Below are 16184 nucleotides of genomic sequence, written 5' to 3' on the forward strand. Positions count from 1 at the left end.
AAATCAGAAGGGGGTAGAAAGGTGGAAATGTTCCACCCATCAATGTAAGGGATGTAAAGCTCATCTCTTGATAGACAAACAAACTATAATGTATGCAATTGGACACCATAACCACGATTGTTTGAAATATTATTTAACCCCGGCAGGAAAATATGTCAAAATAGCATAGGGCTCTCAAGTTATAAAAAATTTGGGTATCATGTTACCATTTCGCTGAACTAATAATATTATCTTTAAAATAAATTCTATCAGACATTGAATTCTTCACCCTACGGATGATATATCAATAAGGTGTCTGAATCAATAGTAAGGAAGAGGAAAGGCAATTGAGATGGTATGGGCACATAGGACGCAGAGACCCTGAACATATTGTAAACCAGGCGACCGCCATGGATCTTCCTCGAAAGACATCGAGAGGAAGACCAAAAACTTCGTGGATGCTACAGAAAGATAACATGATTCGGAGGCATGACCTTAGTGAAGTTGTTTATGATAGAAAGACCTATAACCTGAGGCCGAGGAGAGTTGACCCTAAAAGTCTACAAAGACGACAAGTTGGGATGGAGCCAGGAAGAAGACGAAGAATATGTTACCTGGTTTTCCCCCTCGTAAATTTTATTTCAAATTTAATAATCTGCTAATGTTTTCTTGTTTGTAACATACAACCTAATATTGCTTTTAAAATGTTAAATCTCCTGAAAAAAAGGAGCAGCAAATGAGCGATATGTCCTCAGTTACGACATACCCCATTGAGGTGATTTGTAGTGTTATGATCTTGGACTTGGAGTCACAGATCTGTACCAGATTTTGACTGTTTATTTTTTTAGCACCAGCTATCCAGGCTTGATTAAAAATACTCACCGTGACAAATCGAAATGTTGCCGTGTATAAATAGTAAATAATTACATATTTTTTTTAATTAAAAAAATATGTCAGGCGCCGTGGCGTAGTTGGGTTGACGCTCAACTACGAAATTGGCGTCGCGGGTTCGATTCCCGCCAGTTGTAAAATAAATTAAAGAAGGATTTATTTTCAATTGGCCTAGGTGTGTGTGATTCATTTTCACATTTACCTTCCCTATTCTTACTATCTACCTGCAGACACGTCTCTAAAAGTAAAGGCTTTGCGGGTTATTCCTTTTTTAAAAATATATATTTTGTTCTGTATGTTTAGTGTTGATAGTTTACACATGTTCATAAATAAAATATTTTTTTATATCAAATAATTTTTGTATTATTTATCATGTCTTTTGCCTCCATATATTCTTGCCTTATCATATTTTTCTAGCTTGGTTCAGAACTACCATTTTTCAATCTCCAGGAGATCAATCCTTTATTACGAGTATATGACTGTCGGTAGTGCTTTGATTGAGCTTGGCAGTGCCATTTGAGTTAGTGGAAGATTAATGTAACGGAAGTCAACAAGTTAACCGACGATTTTTTAAGAAAACTGATCGATCGTTATTTTTTTCTTCATATTTATTTACTGTCATATATAATGTATTTTTATTCTAGCATCGATGTTATACTTACTTTGTATTGTATTTGATTTGTTGCTTTCTCTTATACTAACTTTGCATTTCATTTGATTTATTCATTTACAGTAAACCCTCCTATAACGCTGAGATAGGTACCGTGTTATCGGAGGGGACGATGGAGAAGTCAATGTTATTAAATTGTATTTCAATTGTAAAAATAACATTAACCCTTTATAAAAATCCCTAAGATAAAGGGGTACCTATATCAACGTTGTAGGGGGGTTTACTGTATATCATATGTAAGTAAAACAACCAATCTTGCTTTCTACGAATATTTTACCAAAATTTTTTTTTTGTATTTCAGATACAACGTCATTTACATTTATTCCGTCTAGACAAGCTGGCAAGCTGCTTTTACTGATGGATGGGTACACATATAGATTGCAAAGAACAAGTACAGTCGGCAAAGAAAGATGGGTGTGTTCTACTCACAATTGCAAGGGATGTAACGCGGGGCTGTACATGGTTAATAAATGTATCGTTACCGTTCTTCAACACGCTCACACACATGCTCCACCGTTGCATAATACTTTGCAACATACCTCACTAATTATGGCCAGTACACACATATGAATGACCAGCCGGTATTTTCAAAATTGCAACCTGGCGATCATGAATCTAGTCAAAATTGTCAATCTGGCGATATTACAGAAAGGTCGCTTCACCCTGAGTCGCCATTATGAATTATTGACGAAGATAACTAAAACATTATTTTTTGTATTTAGTATTTGGTCAAAAGAGTATTATGCAATTACCTACATACCTTTGCCCGTTATTCATAGTCATTAAATAACGGAACCATTAAACAACAGTTTTTGATAAACTGGAGAAGCGATGTGGGTAGATACGAAATCAATATGGTCATTCGGCCATGTTATCGTTATACACGAGTCATGATGGAAAAGTAACTAAAGAATAATTTATAAACCAAATATTGTAAAATGTGTCCTCGGCACGGGATAACCCAGTCAGGAGATATTATTGTATTAAAATTTTTAAATGTGTGTATGAATAATATATGTAATTGAGTATGACACATTTTTAATAATGAGTTATAAAAAAAAATACATATTTATTAAAAAAAAAACTTTTTAAATGGTTTTTTTTTCTCATCCGAACGGACTATTTTTGAATTCTAACTTATTAGATATGCAAAATACATTCCACAAATATGATCCAGCAGTGTAATATTGAAACCCCAAATCTGTAAGCTTCTCGTCTGCGTTCTTTAGTTCGAACGAGTTTTTTTTTTTAATTACCTAACGTCCAAGTGACTCTGGAATCTAGCTACGGCTTATGCAACACCTTTTATCACGTCCCTACTCAGGCTTCAACTTTATAAGTTTCATAGCCTATGCCTACTTGTGAGTGGATTCACTCTTTATGTTAAAAGTTACTATAATTTCATGTAATTCATGAGTGAAAATTCTAGGCAAAAACACTCGCTTCGAACGAGTTCTCAGTGTGTGAAATATTTATAGTCAAAATTGAATGTTATATCATAACAAGAATTAAAAATAAAAAAATAGCTTCAAAAAATAGTACTTAGTAGTAGAAAAAAAATGCAAACAAGATAAAATGAAAAAAAAAACAAAATAAAGTATACGAGGGATTGAGATTTCAATGACTTAATATACGATCAATGATTATTTCAATTCTACCATATATTTACAATATTTTATTTTAGGACGATCTTGGTCCGGTCTTCCGATCGTGCGCTTTGTTGCTGAGCCAAAGTTGAAGCAAAAAATGTCCACAACGCCGTTGCGTCGAAACATTCCCGAGGAGCGTACCCTTACTATCAACATTCCAAAAGATACCACACCTGCAATTTCCCAAGAGAAAAAGCGAAAAACGTGCTTTTTTTGTCCCAGCCAAAAGAGACGGATGACAACCACGTTTTGCGCACAGTGCGGCCACCCGATCTGCGGGGAGCATCGAGGGAATATATGTAAAAAATGTATTGACCACTAGCATATATCTTAAAAAACAAATAAGGATCCTTACCAGGACCTTGACAGGACACTGCAGACTGAGGAAACACATGACAAAACTTGGACTTACTACCCAGTATGCAGATTTTGTATGGAGGATAACGAAACGCCAATCCACATTCTCTACAATTGTGACGCACTCGCTCGCAAACGAAGTCACATCCTTGGAGGACCTCTACCGGACTCCGAGAAGGTAAAGCTCACCACCAAGACAGGTCGTGAGTTACATGACTCACGTAGGTCTTGGCAGTGAGCTGTGATACAGAGGGAGGTCACAATAGACCTAATATGGTCGCAGTGACATAGGGGATGCAAGATCCCTCGACCTCAAAAACATGTATCTTTACCGATATTTTATGTTCGCATTTTATGTATAAAGTTCTCAAGAAACATGATGTGCCAATTAAAGCAATATTTACAGTATTTTGTTAACATTAATGTTTTTCTTATCGTCATACATTTTACGATAGTCCCGTATTGAGGTACTTTGAAACGAGTCCCGTAATCTAAGGTTAAATCTAAAGGTTAAATTTTAGCGTTAAATTTATATAAAGTTCTCAAAAAACATGATGCGCTTATTTAAAAAAAATAGTTTGAAATATTTTTTTTTGGAAAATGTGCGTTTTTTCCTTATCGTTGTACATTTTCCTGTAGTCCCGTAATCAGGTATTTTGAAACGAGTTTGGTAATGTAGGATTAAATGTAAGGGTTAAATCTAAGTGTTAAATTTATATGAAGTTCTCAAAAAACATGATACGCTTATTTAAAAAAAAGTTTCAGTAAACTTTTTTAGAAAAATTAAAGTTTTTCTTATCGTCGTACATTTTACGATTGTACCGTATTGAGGTATTTGAAACAGGTCCCGTTATCTACGGTCAAATCTTAAGGTTTAAATTTATATTAAGTTCTCAAAAAACGTGATGCGCTTATATATGAACTTTTTATGTGTTTTTTTGGATAAAATACAACTTAGTAGGCTCAAAAAATCTGTGTTTGAGTTAAAATTAATACATAAATGAAATAATTTTTTTTGGGAAAATGAGCATTTTTTCCTTATCTTCGTACATTTTCCGATAGTCCTGTATTGAAGTAATTTGAAACGAGTTTTACAATCTAAGATTGAATTTGATGGTAAAATTTGAGGTTTAAATTTATATAAAGTTCTCAAAAAACATGATGGGCTTATTTCATAAAATGTTTTCAATAAACGTTTTTGGCAAAATGTGAGTTTCTTTCTTACTGTCTTACATTTTCCGATAGTCCCGTATTAAGGTAACAATTCTTGTTTACTACATAGAGTTAAATAATGATTTATATATTTTGAAAATACAAAATAATATAAAAAAATAACAACAAAATCCCTTTACATATTAATATTTTTAAATATTTTTTCAGGGGGGTTTAAAATCACTTTTTTACCATCCAAATACGGAAACAAACTGTTGATGTTCGATAAATACACTCATTGCTTCCAGAGTAAGTGCGCTGATAACAAGGAGAGATGGGTGTGTTCCTCTCACAATGGCAAGGGATGCAAAGCTCTCATTCATCTTGTCAATGATCGAATCGTTCTGGTACCGAACAGGTCTCATAATCACGAACCACCGCGGTATTTTTTAACAGAATCTGGTGATTATGTCAAAATTGGTTGAATATTTGTCACCTTTTGGCCATTGTTTTTTGCTTAAGCGACATTATAAGTGATTTTTTTTTATATTAAACACTTGAATATACCACTTTCGTGAGTTTTATTTATATATACGACTAGTTTCGAAAACATACAGATGTTTTCATCCTCTGGTAAAAATTAAAACTAACGAACAAAAAATATATTTAGGAGTATTATATTGCCACGTTATATTGCTTTATTTCCAAAATGAAAAGGTGAACATCAAAGGTAGTTTCTACGCTATTATTAAATTTTTCCACACAACTGGTTAACATACAAAAAAAATCACACTAATAAAATTTTCGGAACTCCTAGATATACTGATCGATCTCAAATTTGGCTTATATATATATATATATATATATATATATATATATATATATATATATATATATATATATATATATATATATATATATATATATATATATACATATATATATATATATATATATATATATATATATATATATATATATATACATATATATATATATATATATATATATATATATATATATATATATATATATATATATATATATATATATATATATATATATATTTATATATATATATATATTTATATACGCCTCTGTAGAGTAATGGTCAGTTCGTTCGGCTACCGTACTTGACGTTCAATTACCAGGTGGGGTCAAATATATATATTTTTTAACCCTAATATTTATGAAGTGAAGGGCTGATCACTTTCCGTCATGTTTTAACGATGAAGATAACACGTTTATATGATTTAGTGCTCTATACACCATCGGGTGTGGATGAGGGTATAAAGAAGAAACACATGTATATGGTATACAAATATGAAGTGTGTATTTCAAACAACAGATGGCATACCAATGCAGTGATGAGAAACAAATCTGACGCATACGCCATTTTGTTCTGCCATCGTGCACAAGCGATAAGTTGAAATATGGAGGTCTTCACCTAAAAGCACAAATAAATCCTTTAAATGCAAATCTGTTTACTGTATTCTATCGAAATCTTAATTAAAGTTGCGAAAAAACGTGACCAATACTGCGTTAAACCAATGTGAAATCATCAAATCGCACCGAAACGTAACAATTTTACAAGTTAGAATTTCTGATTACCTAAAATCATTAATGGAAATGTAACGTTTTGCTGAGGACCTCTACTAATAATCTCCTTTTATAACTTTATCAGTACATACTCTAACTTTCTGTTTTTAATTTTGTTTTGTGTTTATTTTAGGGGTCTTAGAATTTACATTTACTACATCCAAGCATGGAAACAGACTTTTGATGTTTAATGGGTACACTTACTGTTTGAAAGGCAAGGGTGCTAATCGCAAAGAGAGGTGGGTTTGCTCCACGCATAACGGTAGGGGATGCCGAGCTCTCGTTCATCTTGCCGATAATAGAATTATTTTCGGGCAAAATTCATTCCACAATCATGACCCGCCACGGTATTATTTAACGGCATCGGGTAAATATGTTAAGGTTTAATATTTACTTGGCAAATTGTAAATTGGCAGAGTGAATGGTGCACTAAAATCAGTTTTAGCAAATAAAAATCTATCAGCGGAAGCTAAACTGGCAGTACACAAGGAAGTTCTGGTTCCAACCCTTATGCATGGAAGCGAAGCATGGAGTTGGCAAAAGAAGGATGAAAGCAGACTGAATGCAGTCGAAATGCGATCCCTCAGACGAATGTGTGGCAAAACGATGTTTGATAGATGTTCAAATAATGAAATAAGGAAAGAATGTAAGGCTGAGATAAGCATTATCGATAAAATTAAGAAAGGTGTGTTGAGATGGTTTGGACATGTGGAGCTTATGAGTGAAGAAAGAACGGTTAAACAAATTTATGAGGCGAATGTAGTTGGAAAAAGAAGCAGAGGACGACCGAGGAAAACTTGGCACAATCAGGTATGTCAAATACTTGCCGGGTCGGGAGTCGTAATAATCGTCGGGTATGTATGAGGAGATGCATGAATGTGGAAGAGGCAAAGAATGTTTGCAAAGACAGAGTGGTGTGGCGTTCGATTCTCTCAGCCTGCCTCTGCGGGGAAGCGGCGTGATGGTTAGTTAGTTAGTTAGTAAAATTGTAAATTGTAACAATAAAAATATTGTAAAAACAGACACTACAAATTTTATTTAATCTCTACGAAAATTATATTTCCTTTGTTCCCGGTAAAATATCTTGCTGATAATTTTATAAACCTCTCATCATGGTCTATCATTTCGTTCTTCCCAAGAAATAACACTTTACAGTCCTCGCCGAAACACATCATTCTTCAGTAATTCCTTCTCTGTCCAAGCGGCCAGACTATGGAATGAATTACCTCCCGTTGTAAAAAATGCACCTTTTGTAATTATTTTTAAGAAACGTCTGAGACATTACTATCTATCATTAGAATCCTAACTGTCCATCAAACCTCCTCCATTAGTTTTTCTCTCTACCTCCTTTCCTTAACTCCCTTTTCCTTTGCCTTCCTTATAAACATCTTTTGTAATTTTTGTTTTTTTAATGTTCAAGTACTATCTTGCAATCTGATTGCAAACAGCTATATATGGTATCAAATGTTTTGATCAATATCACTAGTCTGTTTTTGGTTGGTTTCATGATATTGCTTTTTAGCAATAAGCCCGCCAATGTACTTATTTTTTTCTGATCATAAAGTTTAAATAAATAAATGTTTTCACTAATAACCAACAATATTACTTTCAGTGCCACGGTTTGTGACTAAACATAATAAGACAAACTTGTATTTAGGAAAATATAAGTACTGTAAGCATTATTGCACCGGTAAGCGGACAAGGTGGATCTGTTCCAAGGGAAACAAAACATGCCTCGCCTCAGTAATGACTTACGAAGACATTATTTTGTCAACAAAAGGATTTCATCATCACTGACTATTATTTGAGAACAACTCTCAATAAAGATGAGAGAATTGAATCCTCGTCCTATCATTCACATGTGCACATATTTTGAATTCAAAGTAAACTATTTTATATAACTCTTTATATATTGTTAATCAATTGATAAAAATTCAAATATAGTTTTAAATTTTCATACCTTTTTGTTTTTATTTCTGTATGGCGACGGAGGCTAAAGTTTCACCTTAGCTACCACAAAGAAGATTGAAGCTTCTTTATGTTAGAATAATTTGTAATTTATGTTTTTTTAAATGTTCAAGTACTATCTACCCTCTGATTGTGAAGAGCTATATATGGTATCAAACGTTCTAAACAATATCACTAGTCTGTTTTCGATTGGTTGGAAGATATTGCTTTTTAGCAATAAGCCCGCCAATGTACTTATTTATTTTCTGTACATGAAGATTAAATAAAATAAATGAATAAATAAAAATCACAAATAAAGTAATAGGTGGCGTATAACATGTCACATAGTGGCGGTAAGTGGTAATGCATTTATAAAATCACTATAAATATTTTATTACAACTTAATTATAATGACTACCGGTTTCGAAGCTAACCGTTCTTTATCAAGACTGATTAATACTAAAACACTATCTACTAAACAATATTCAAAATATTTTGACGGTTAGGGAAGGAAGCTTTATTTTTTTGTGTTGATTGGCAGTCACAGTCAAAAGGGATCAGGGATGATGAGTCGTTGGAAACATATTTAATAACGGACTTTTAGCAAAATCATTTACTTGTATATTTATTAGTTGTAAACTATTATTAATTGCCTTTTTAATTTCTCTTTTGTCCGCCTCCGTAGTGTAATGGTCAGCACGCTCAACCACCGTTCTGGAGGTCCCGGGTACGATTTCCAAGGGGGGTAAAATAAATATAAAAGATTTTTTCACTGTAATATTTATTCAAAACTACCATGGACTGGTGCCTGAAGCGGAGGGCTGATCACTTTTCCTTCATGTATAAACGATCAAGATAACACTGCGTTTATATGACACAGTGCCCTATGCACCATTGGGGTGCGGATAAGGGTTTTATTATTATTTATTTCAATTGCTTATATTTCTAGGTAATCTAATCTAAGTCCTCTATTGCATGTGTGTAATATATTTAAACCTTTATTTTTATGAAATGAGTGATTATTTTCTATTAACTGATTGGCAAAGTCAAAATAATATTATTATTTAGGCATCTTGTATGCTCTTTACATCGAATATTAAAATTTCTATATGTTTTTCCTATAAATAGCCTGGGACACTACATAATGCATTTTTTTATGTTTTGCTCCTATTTCCAACTAAATTCGCCTCATAACTTAGTTTTTCTGTTCTTTCCTCACTCCTTCGTTCCACGTGTCTAAACCATCTCAACACACCTTTCTTAATTTAATTTAATTATAAAGAAGGAAAATGTTTTTTCAATACTAAAAAAATAAACATGAAAATAAACTGTTCGCCTACGTAGTTTAATGTTCAGCACGCTCGGCTACCGCTCTGGAGGTCCCGTCCGGGTTCGATTCCCAGGTAGGGGCCAAATAAATATAAGTGATTTTTTCACCCTAATATTTATTCAATATAACCCTGAAGCGGAAGGCTGATCACCTTTTCTTCATGTATTAATGTTCAAGATAACACTGCGTTTTCATAATGCAGTGCCCTCTGCACCATTGGGGTACGCGGATAAGGGTTTGAAGACTGAGTAGCAATACAGGTGCAGTACTTTATACTTATTGACTTTTCAATAACTTTTAAACAAAATTACATAAAATAAAAATCATTTTATGAAATTATAAATGTGTTATTCCGTCTGCGTGCTTCTTAAATGTTTTCCTACAAACGTTTTTGTTACCGATTAAGTTTATATAATGCAGTGCCCTATGCACCATTTGGGTGAGGATTAGGGTTTTTAGAAGAAAAATAGGTAAAAACATTTTATATTTAATATATTAAAAGCATTGATGGTCAAAATTGTATTTTCATACAAATGTCAAATCGTAATAATTTTATTTTAATGACCTGATGATGGAATGAGATATTGAAACCGGCAGTCACGACAAAGAGTTTATTAAAGTGTTTTTAGACAAAGTGAGTTGTGGATGATAAGGAGAGCGTTTCAAAACATTTTTTTTTGCTTACATAGTGTATGGATGTGAAGGAGGCGAGGAGTGTATGTCAGGACAGAAGTGTGTGTCGTTCCATCCTTTCTGCCTACCCCTGTGGGGAAACGGTGTGATGGTAGTAGTAGTAGTAGTAGTATTGTATGAACATAATGTTCTTAAAGTTCTGTTAATTCTTGACATGATTTTCGTGAATTTTGTTCCAGAGGATTTCCGATGCACATTTGTACCATCGAGATACGGCAAGAGACTCTTGATGGTGAAGAATTACACTTACTGTTTACAGAGGACATCTCCCCTGGGCAAGGAGAGGTGGTCCTGCTCTTCACATAACGGCAGGGGATGCAAAGCCGTCGTTTATGTCTCAAATGACAAAATCACTTCTATGCCAAACAGCTATCATAACCACGATCCACCGCGATACCTCGTGACGGAATTAGGGGATTATGTTAGGTTAAGTTAAAGTTCCTATTAATTATATTTTAATAATTTATATTTGAAGCATTACCTTTGTGATTTTCCATTTTATAATTAAAATTTAACTTTGTTTTAAAATCACTATAAATATTTTATTATAACTTAATTATAATGTCTACCGGTTTCAAAGCTAACCGATTCTTTATCAAGACTGATTAATACTAAAACACTATCTACTAAACAAAATTCAAAATATTTTGGCAGTTAGGCAAAAGAGTTTGGATAGTTCTCATGTGGCTTAATTTTTTGTGTCGTTTAGCAGTCACATTCAAAAGGGATCAGGGTTGTCGAGTGATTGGAAACATATTTAATAACGGACTTTTAGATAAATCGTTTACTTGTGTATTTATTAGATGTAAATTATTATTAATTGCCTTTTAATTTCTAATATTTCTAAGTGATCTAATTTCTAAGTCCTCTGTTGCACTCATAGAAACATTAGAAATGAAAAAGGCAGTTAATAATAATTTACAACTTATAAATACAAAAGTAAATGATTTTTCTAAAAGTCTGTTATTTAATATGTTTCCAATCACTCAACATCCCTGATCCCTTTTGACTGTGACTGCTAATCGACACAAAAACTAAAGCCACTTGAGATCTAGCCAAGCTCTTTTGCGTAACTGTCAAAATGTTTAGAATTTTGTTTAGTAGGTAGTGTTTTTGTATTAATCAATGTTGATAAAGAAGTGGCCAGCTTCGAAACCGGTAGACATTATAATTAAGTTATAATAAAATATTTAAAGTGATTTAAAACAAAGTTACATTTTAATTGTAATTATATTTTTATTTGATTGCATTCTGAAAGTGAATGAATAAAAAATGAATGAGTAACTATCGCCTCTTTTCTTTTTTATTTTCTTTTCTGTGGTATGGTAGAATTTTTTGGTACAAAACCCCTCTGGGGATGACCATCACACTACGGAGACGGACAAATAATACCGCTTAAAAAAAACAATTTCTTTTTTAATGATTCTGATATTTACGGCATGAAAAACTTGATACCCTTGTAAGGAATTATCATGAAACGCACGAGCGAGTAAAATTTTTATTTTTGGTAAATTTAAACATTTATTTGTGAGTCGTATTCCAGAAAACTTGAAGTTCACATTTTCGCCCTCAAGATTTGGCAAACAATTGTTGATGGTAAATAATAACACCTATTGTTTACGCAAGATACCATAGTAAGTTAAAGGTTGAAGGAATTATGAAGTGCACGAGTGATTTTTGGTAAATTTTAACATTTTTATAACAGTTCGTAACTTATTTCATAAATTATATTCCAGAAAATGTAAAGTTCACATTTTTGCTCGCAAGATTTGGCAAAAAATTGTTGATGGTAAATAATAACATCTTTTGTTTACGCAAGATACCATAGTAAGTTAAAGGTTGAAGGAATTATGAAGTGCACGAGTGATTTTTGGTAAATTTTAACATTTTTATAAGAGTTCGTAACTTATTTCATAAATTATATTCCAGAAAATGTAAAGTTCACATTTTTGCCCTCAAGATTTGGCAAACAATTGTTGATGGTAAATAATTATACCTATTGCTTACGCAATAAATCTGCTTCCGGCAAAGAGCGATGGACTTGCTCATCCCACAACGGCAAGGGATGCAGAGCCGTCGTTCACATGTTAAACGACAAAATCTTTTCGATACCGAATGGTATCCATATTCATGATCCACCGCGATACCATGTGACGGAATTAGGGCATTATGTAAAGATAGGTTAGGACTCCAAATGTACTTTGTGGTCAATAATTTAATATTATTTTTTGACATCTTATCAAAGATGAAGAAGAATAGGGAAGTCTGGGCACTTACGGGGCTGACGACCGTCATAGGCTGGTTTATCTCACCAATGATGACTCTAGTGAAGTTCTAGTGATTCAAGAATAATATTTCAAAATAGGTTCATATATATAGAACTTCTAAGAATTTGAGTAGTGTGGTTGTCAGTAATGGATAGAATAGGTGAATGTTACACGTGTGTAAAGTGATCACTTAAACGGTCGTCAGCCCCGTAAATGCCCAGACTTCCATATTCTTCTTCATCTTTGATGAGATGTCAAAAATTAATATGAAAATAACTCCTGTAATTGGAGATAATCCAGATTTTGTGAACAAGTATTTGGACACACTCAAAATGTTGAAAGTAATATAATTTTAGATTAAAGTTTTGTACTGATATTTCTTGGTGGAACTGCATTTCATAAAATAAATTAACAACTAATTATATAGTTATTTATTGATTTGGCGTTTTATTTTATTTTCATTAATTGATTCGGTAATCGTTTTGTGGTAAAAATCTATCCATATTTAATTGAATTTTTACTTAGTAAGTACCACTATTTCTTAAAATTTATTGTAGAGTTTAAGAAATAGTGGTAAAACTTTAATTAAAAATGGATTTATTTTATTTTATTTCGATGTATAATTTATAATCTCCATAATTTATATTTAGAATATTAAAATCAAACACTTATTTTATATTTTGTATTTAAAGCATTGATAACATTGTGGGATGGTAATATAACACTCTCCTTATCATCCATTGTTTAGTTTCTGTAATACCACTTTCAAAAACAGTTATTTTATGTCAAGTTATAAATTTTATTGTTAAAAAAAGTATATAAATATTTTTAAAAAATTGCAACGGAATCAATCACCACGATTTAAAAAAAAATATATTTTGCTTAGAAGACTCAAAATCTATGTTTATTGGAATTCTCTCTATCAACAAAATAACTATCAATAATTTTAAAAAGCTTTCTCGGACAAGTTGTCTCTTTCAATCCATTCCTTCAAATGAATACAGTTATTTAGGACAACTATAATCTTAGGTTTTTTATTTTTATCCAAACAACCGCACGTACAAAAAAACCTTATGTCTTAAATGATACAGGCTTTTCACTTCAAATAAGAATTTTTAAAAACCAAATTGGATGCCTCACAAATCAAATTGGACGTCATATTGTATTTTATAAAAAAAGTTTAAGTTTTTTCAAATTCATTAAAATAAATTTACAAAGACAGAGTGGTGTGGGATAATGTGAACCAGGCAATCGCCATGGATCTTATACGAAATACATACAAGATAACATGATACGAAAGCATGGCCTAGGTGACGTTATCCATGATAGACGAACCTACAACCTGAGGACGAGGAGAGCCTACCCCAACAGTCTACAAAGGCTCTAAGTTGGGTGGAGCGAGGAAGAAAAAGAAGACAGACTGATGTGGCGTTCTATGCTTATCCCTGCATGGAATTGGCGTGATGATTATTTTGTAAGTTAAAACTGTTGAAATAATTTTTTAAATCATGGTTTTTATTTTTGTTTATCTTTCTATTATTATTTATTTCAAAACATATAACATACATAAGTCATATATGTATATGATATCCCCAATGAGTATTTTCCATTTCTCTTTTTGGGACGTGGGGTTGTGGTACTGAAACACAAAGGATTGTATATATATATATATATATATATATATATATATATATATATATATATATATATATATATATATATATATATGTAAATATATATATATATATATATATATATATATATATATATATATATATATATATATATATATATATATATATATATATATATATATATATACTAACACAGGGCAAAATATAAAAAAAGCGAACACTAATATCTTTCCATAAAGTATCTTTGCAGTTAATTTATTTTTTAGTTAGTAAATAAAATAGATCCCTGATTGTGTTCTATTTTATATACGTCAGGCAGCTGGTTTATTTTTGTATAGATAATATATTTTAAGGACCTTACTTCAAACTTAGTTACCTTTATCGGGTCCACATGAATTTTGTTATGTCTTCGTGTATTATAATGATGAATTTCTCTATTAAAAATCGGTTTGGTGTTGCTGTTGCTTCCATCTTACTATTCATACAATATCTCGTTACTAATTTCTCATAATTTACATTCCAGACGACTTACAGTGCACGTTTATCCCATCAAGGCACGGCAAGAGGTTGTTGATGGTTAGGAAATACACATATGGTTTTCAAAGTAATTATTCCAACGGCATGGAGCGATGGACTTGTTCTTCACACAGTAGAGGATGCAAAGCCGTTGCGCAAATATTCAACGATAAAATTGTTTCAATACCAAATGGCTACCACAATCATGATCCTCCGAGATACTTGGTGACAGCGGTGGGCAAATATGTTAGGATATGATAGCAATTCAAATATTTTGAAGAAAATACTCCAGTCTGATGATGTCGGTTACGAAGAAACCTGGTCGCTGTTCAAATAAAATTAATGTTCCATTTTGACGATAAAACTGGTTTGCATTTTATCCTGGTTGTCGATTGTACACTAAAATATGTTTTAAGGGTTTTGTTCTTGAATATGTTAAATGACTTCAATTAAAAATTGTTTCTGATAATAAATTGTTTGTTCCTAAGGAAGATCACACGCGGATCATTGGGGATCACATTCATGAGGAAATAAGATTAATCTTACTTATGGTATTAAATAAAACAACAACTAAGTACGTAGTTTTTTTCACATGAATTTTATTTGACCAGCGACCGGGTTGGAACCAACACCATCAGACTGGTATGGTGATGTTGGTTATAAGGAAACCCGGTCGCTATTCAATTAAAATTTATGAAGAAAACAAACAATAAATTTGTCATTTTATTCTATAAAATGCAGTACCACCAAGAAATTTCAGTACAAAACTCAATCTAATTTTGAAGAAAAAAAAATCAGTAGCACTTTTCTGAAGTTCAAAATTTGAAAGTGTACAAATAATATGAGAACAATTTAAGGTCAAGTGAAACAAGTAGCAATATCAAGTATATCACATTTTGACTTTTCAATAAAGATTAAGAAAAATATGGAAATCTGGGTATATACAGGGCTGTCTACCTGTCGTAGGCTGGTTTAGTAATCATTTTAAATTATAATCACGATTAACAACCACACTACTCAAATTTTTGAAACTCCATCAAAATATGTACAGATTTGGCGTTTAATTTTTAGAACTCCATTTTGATTCATATATCGAATTTAAAATCACTCACTGATTTTTAGAGTCTACTTGATTGTACTTTATTGTTGAAAACACATAAAAATATAATTAATGTAATTACTTTGAAAATGCCATAACAGGGCGAAACAGCTGTCTTAAATTTTATTTTTTATCTAGTAGACTATAAAAATCAGCATTTTATTCAAACATTTCATAAATAAATTCATAAAAACATAAAATAAATTTTATGACACTTTGTGTTTGATTCGACCATGTCACACATGATTGCATGACATAGACAAATTACTGTTGTTATAATTTTATAAATAAGTAATGAAAAATGTGCCCTCGGCACGGGAAAACCCGGTGAGGGCACATTATTGTAAATTGTGATTATGTATATGATGAAAAATAAAGAATATGAAATAAAATGAAATGAA

General features: G+C 32.0%; 1 protein-coding gene across 27 annotated transcripts in view; it reads left to right on the top strand.

The window, feature by feature from the left end:
• Positions 1-16184, top strand: part of LOC148308110 (uncharacterized) — a 595155-nt gene that overhangs the window by 414457 nt on the left and 164514 nt on the right. Inside the window, exon 5 of one of the 27 annotated variants that reach the window (XM_088262333.1) lies at positions 7910-8254. The exons of 24 other annotated variants lie outside the window; for them this stretch is intronic. In XM_088262333.1, coding sequence (XP_088118459.1) covers positions 7910-8094 — 185 coding nt within the window. In that variant the 3' untranslated portion in view covers positions 8095-8254. Of the gene's footprint in view, positions 1-3224; positions 4754-6430; positions 7321-7909; positions 8255-16184 lie in introns of those variants that run through there. 2 more of the 27 variants (XM_088262292.1, XM_088262286.1) reach the window with 2 other exon arrangements.

This window comes from Brachycentrus maculatus, unplaced genomic scaffold, assembly GCF_059751285.1.
Source record: "Brachycentrus maculatus isolate JH-2025_06_01 unplaced genomic scaffold, ASM5975128v1 h1tg000176l, whole genome shotgun sequence".
In the NCBI taxonomy this organism is placed as follows: domain Eukaryota; kingdom Metazoa; phylum Arthropoda; class Insecta; order Trichoptera; family Brachycentridae; genus Brachycentrus; species Brachycentrus maculatus.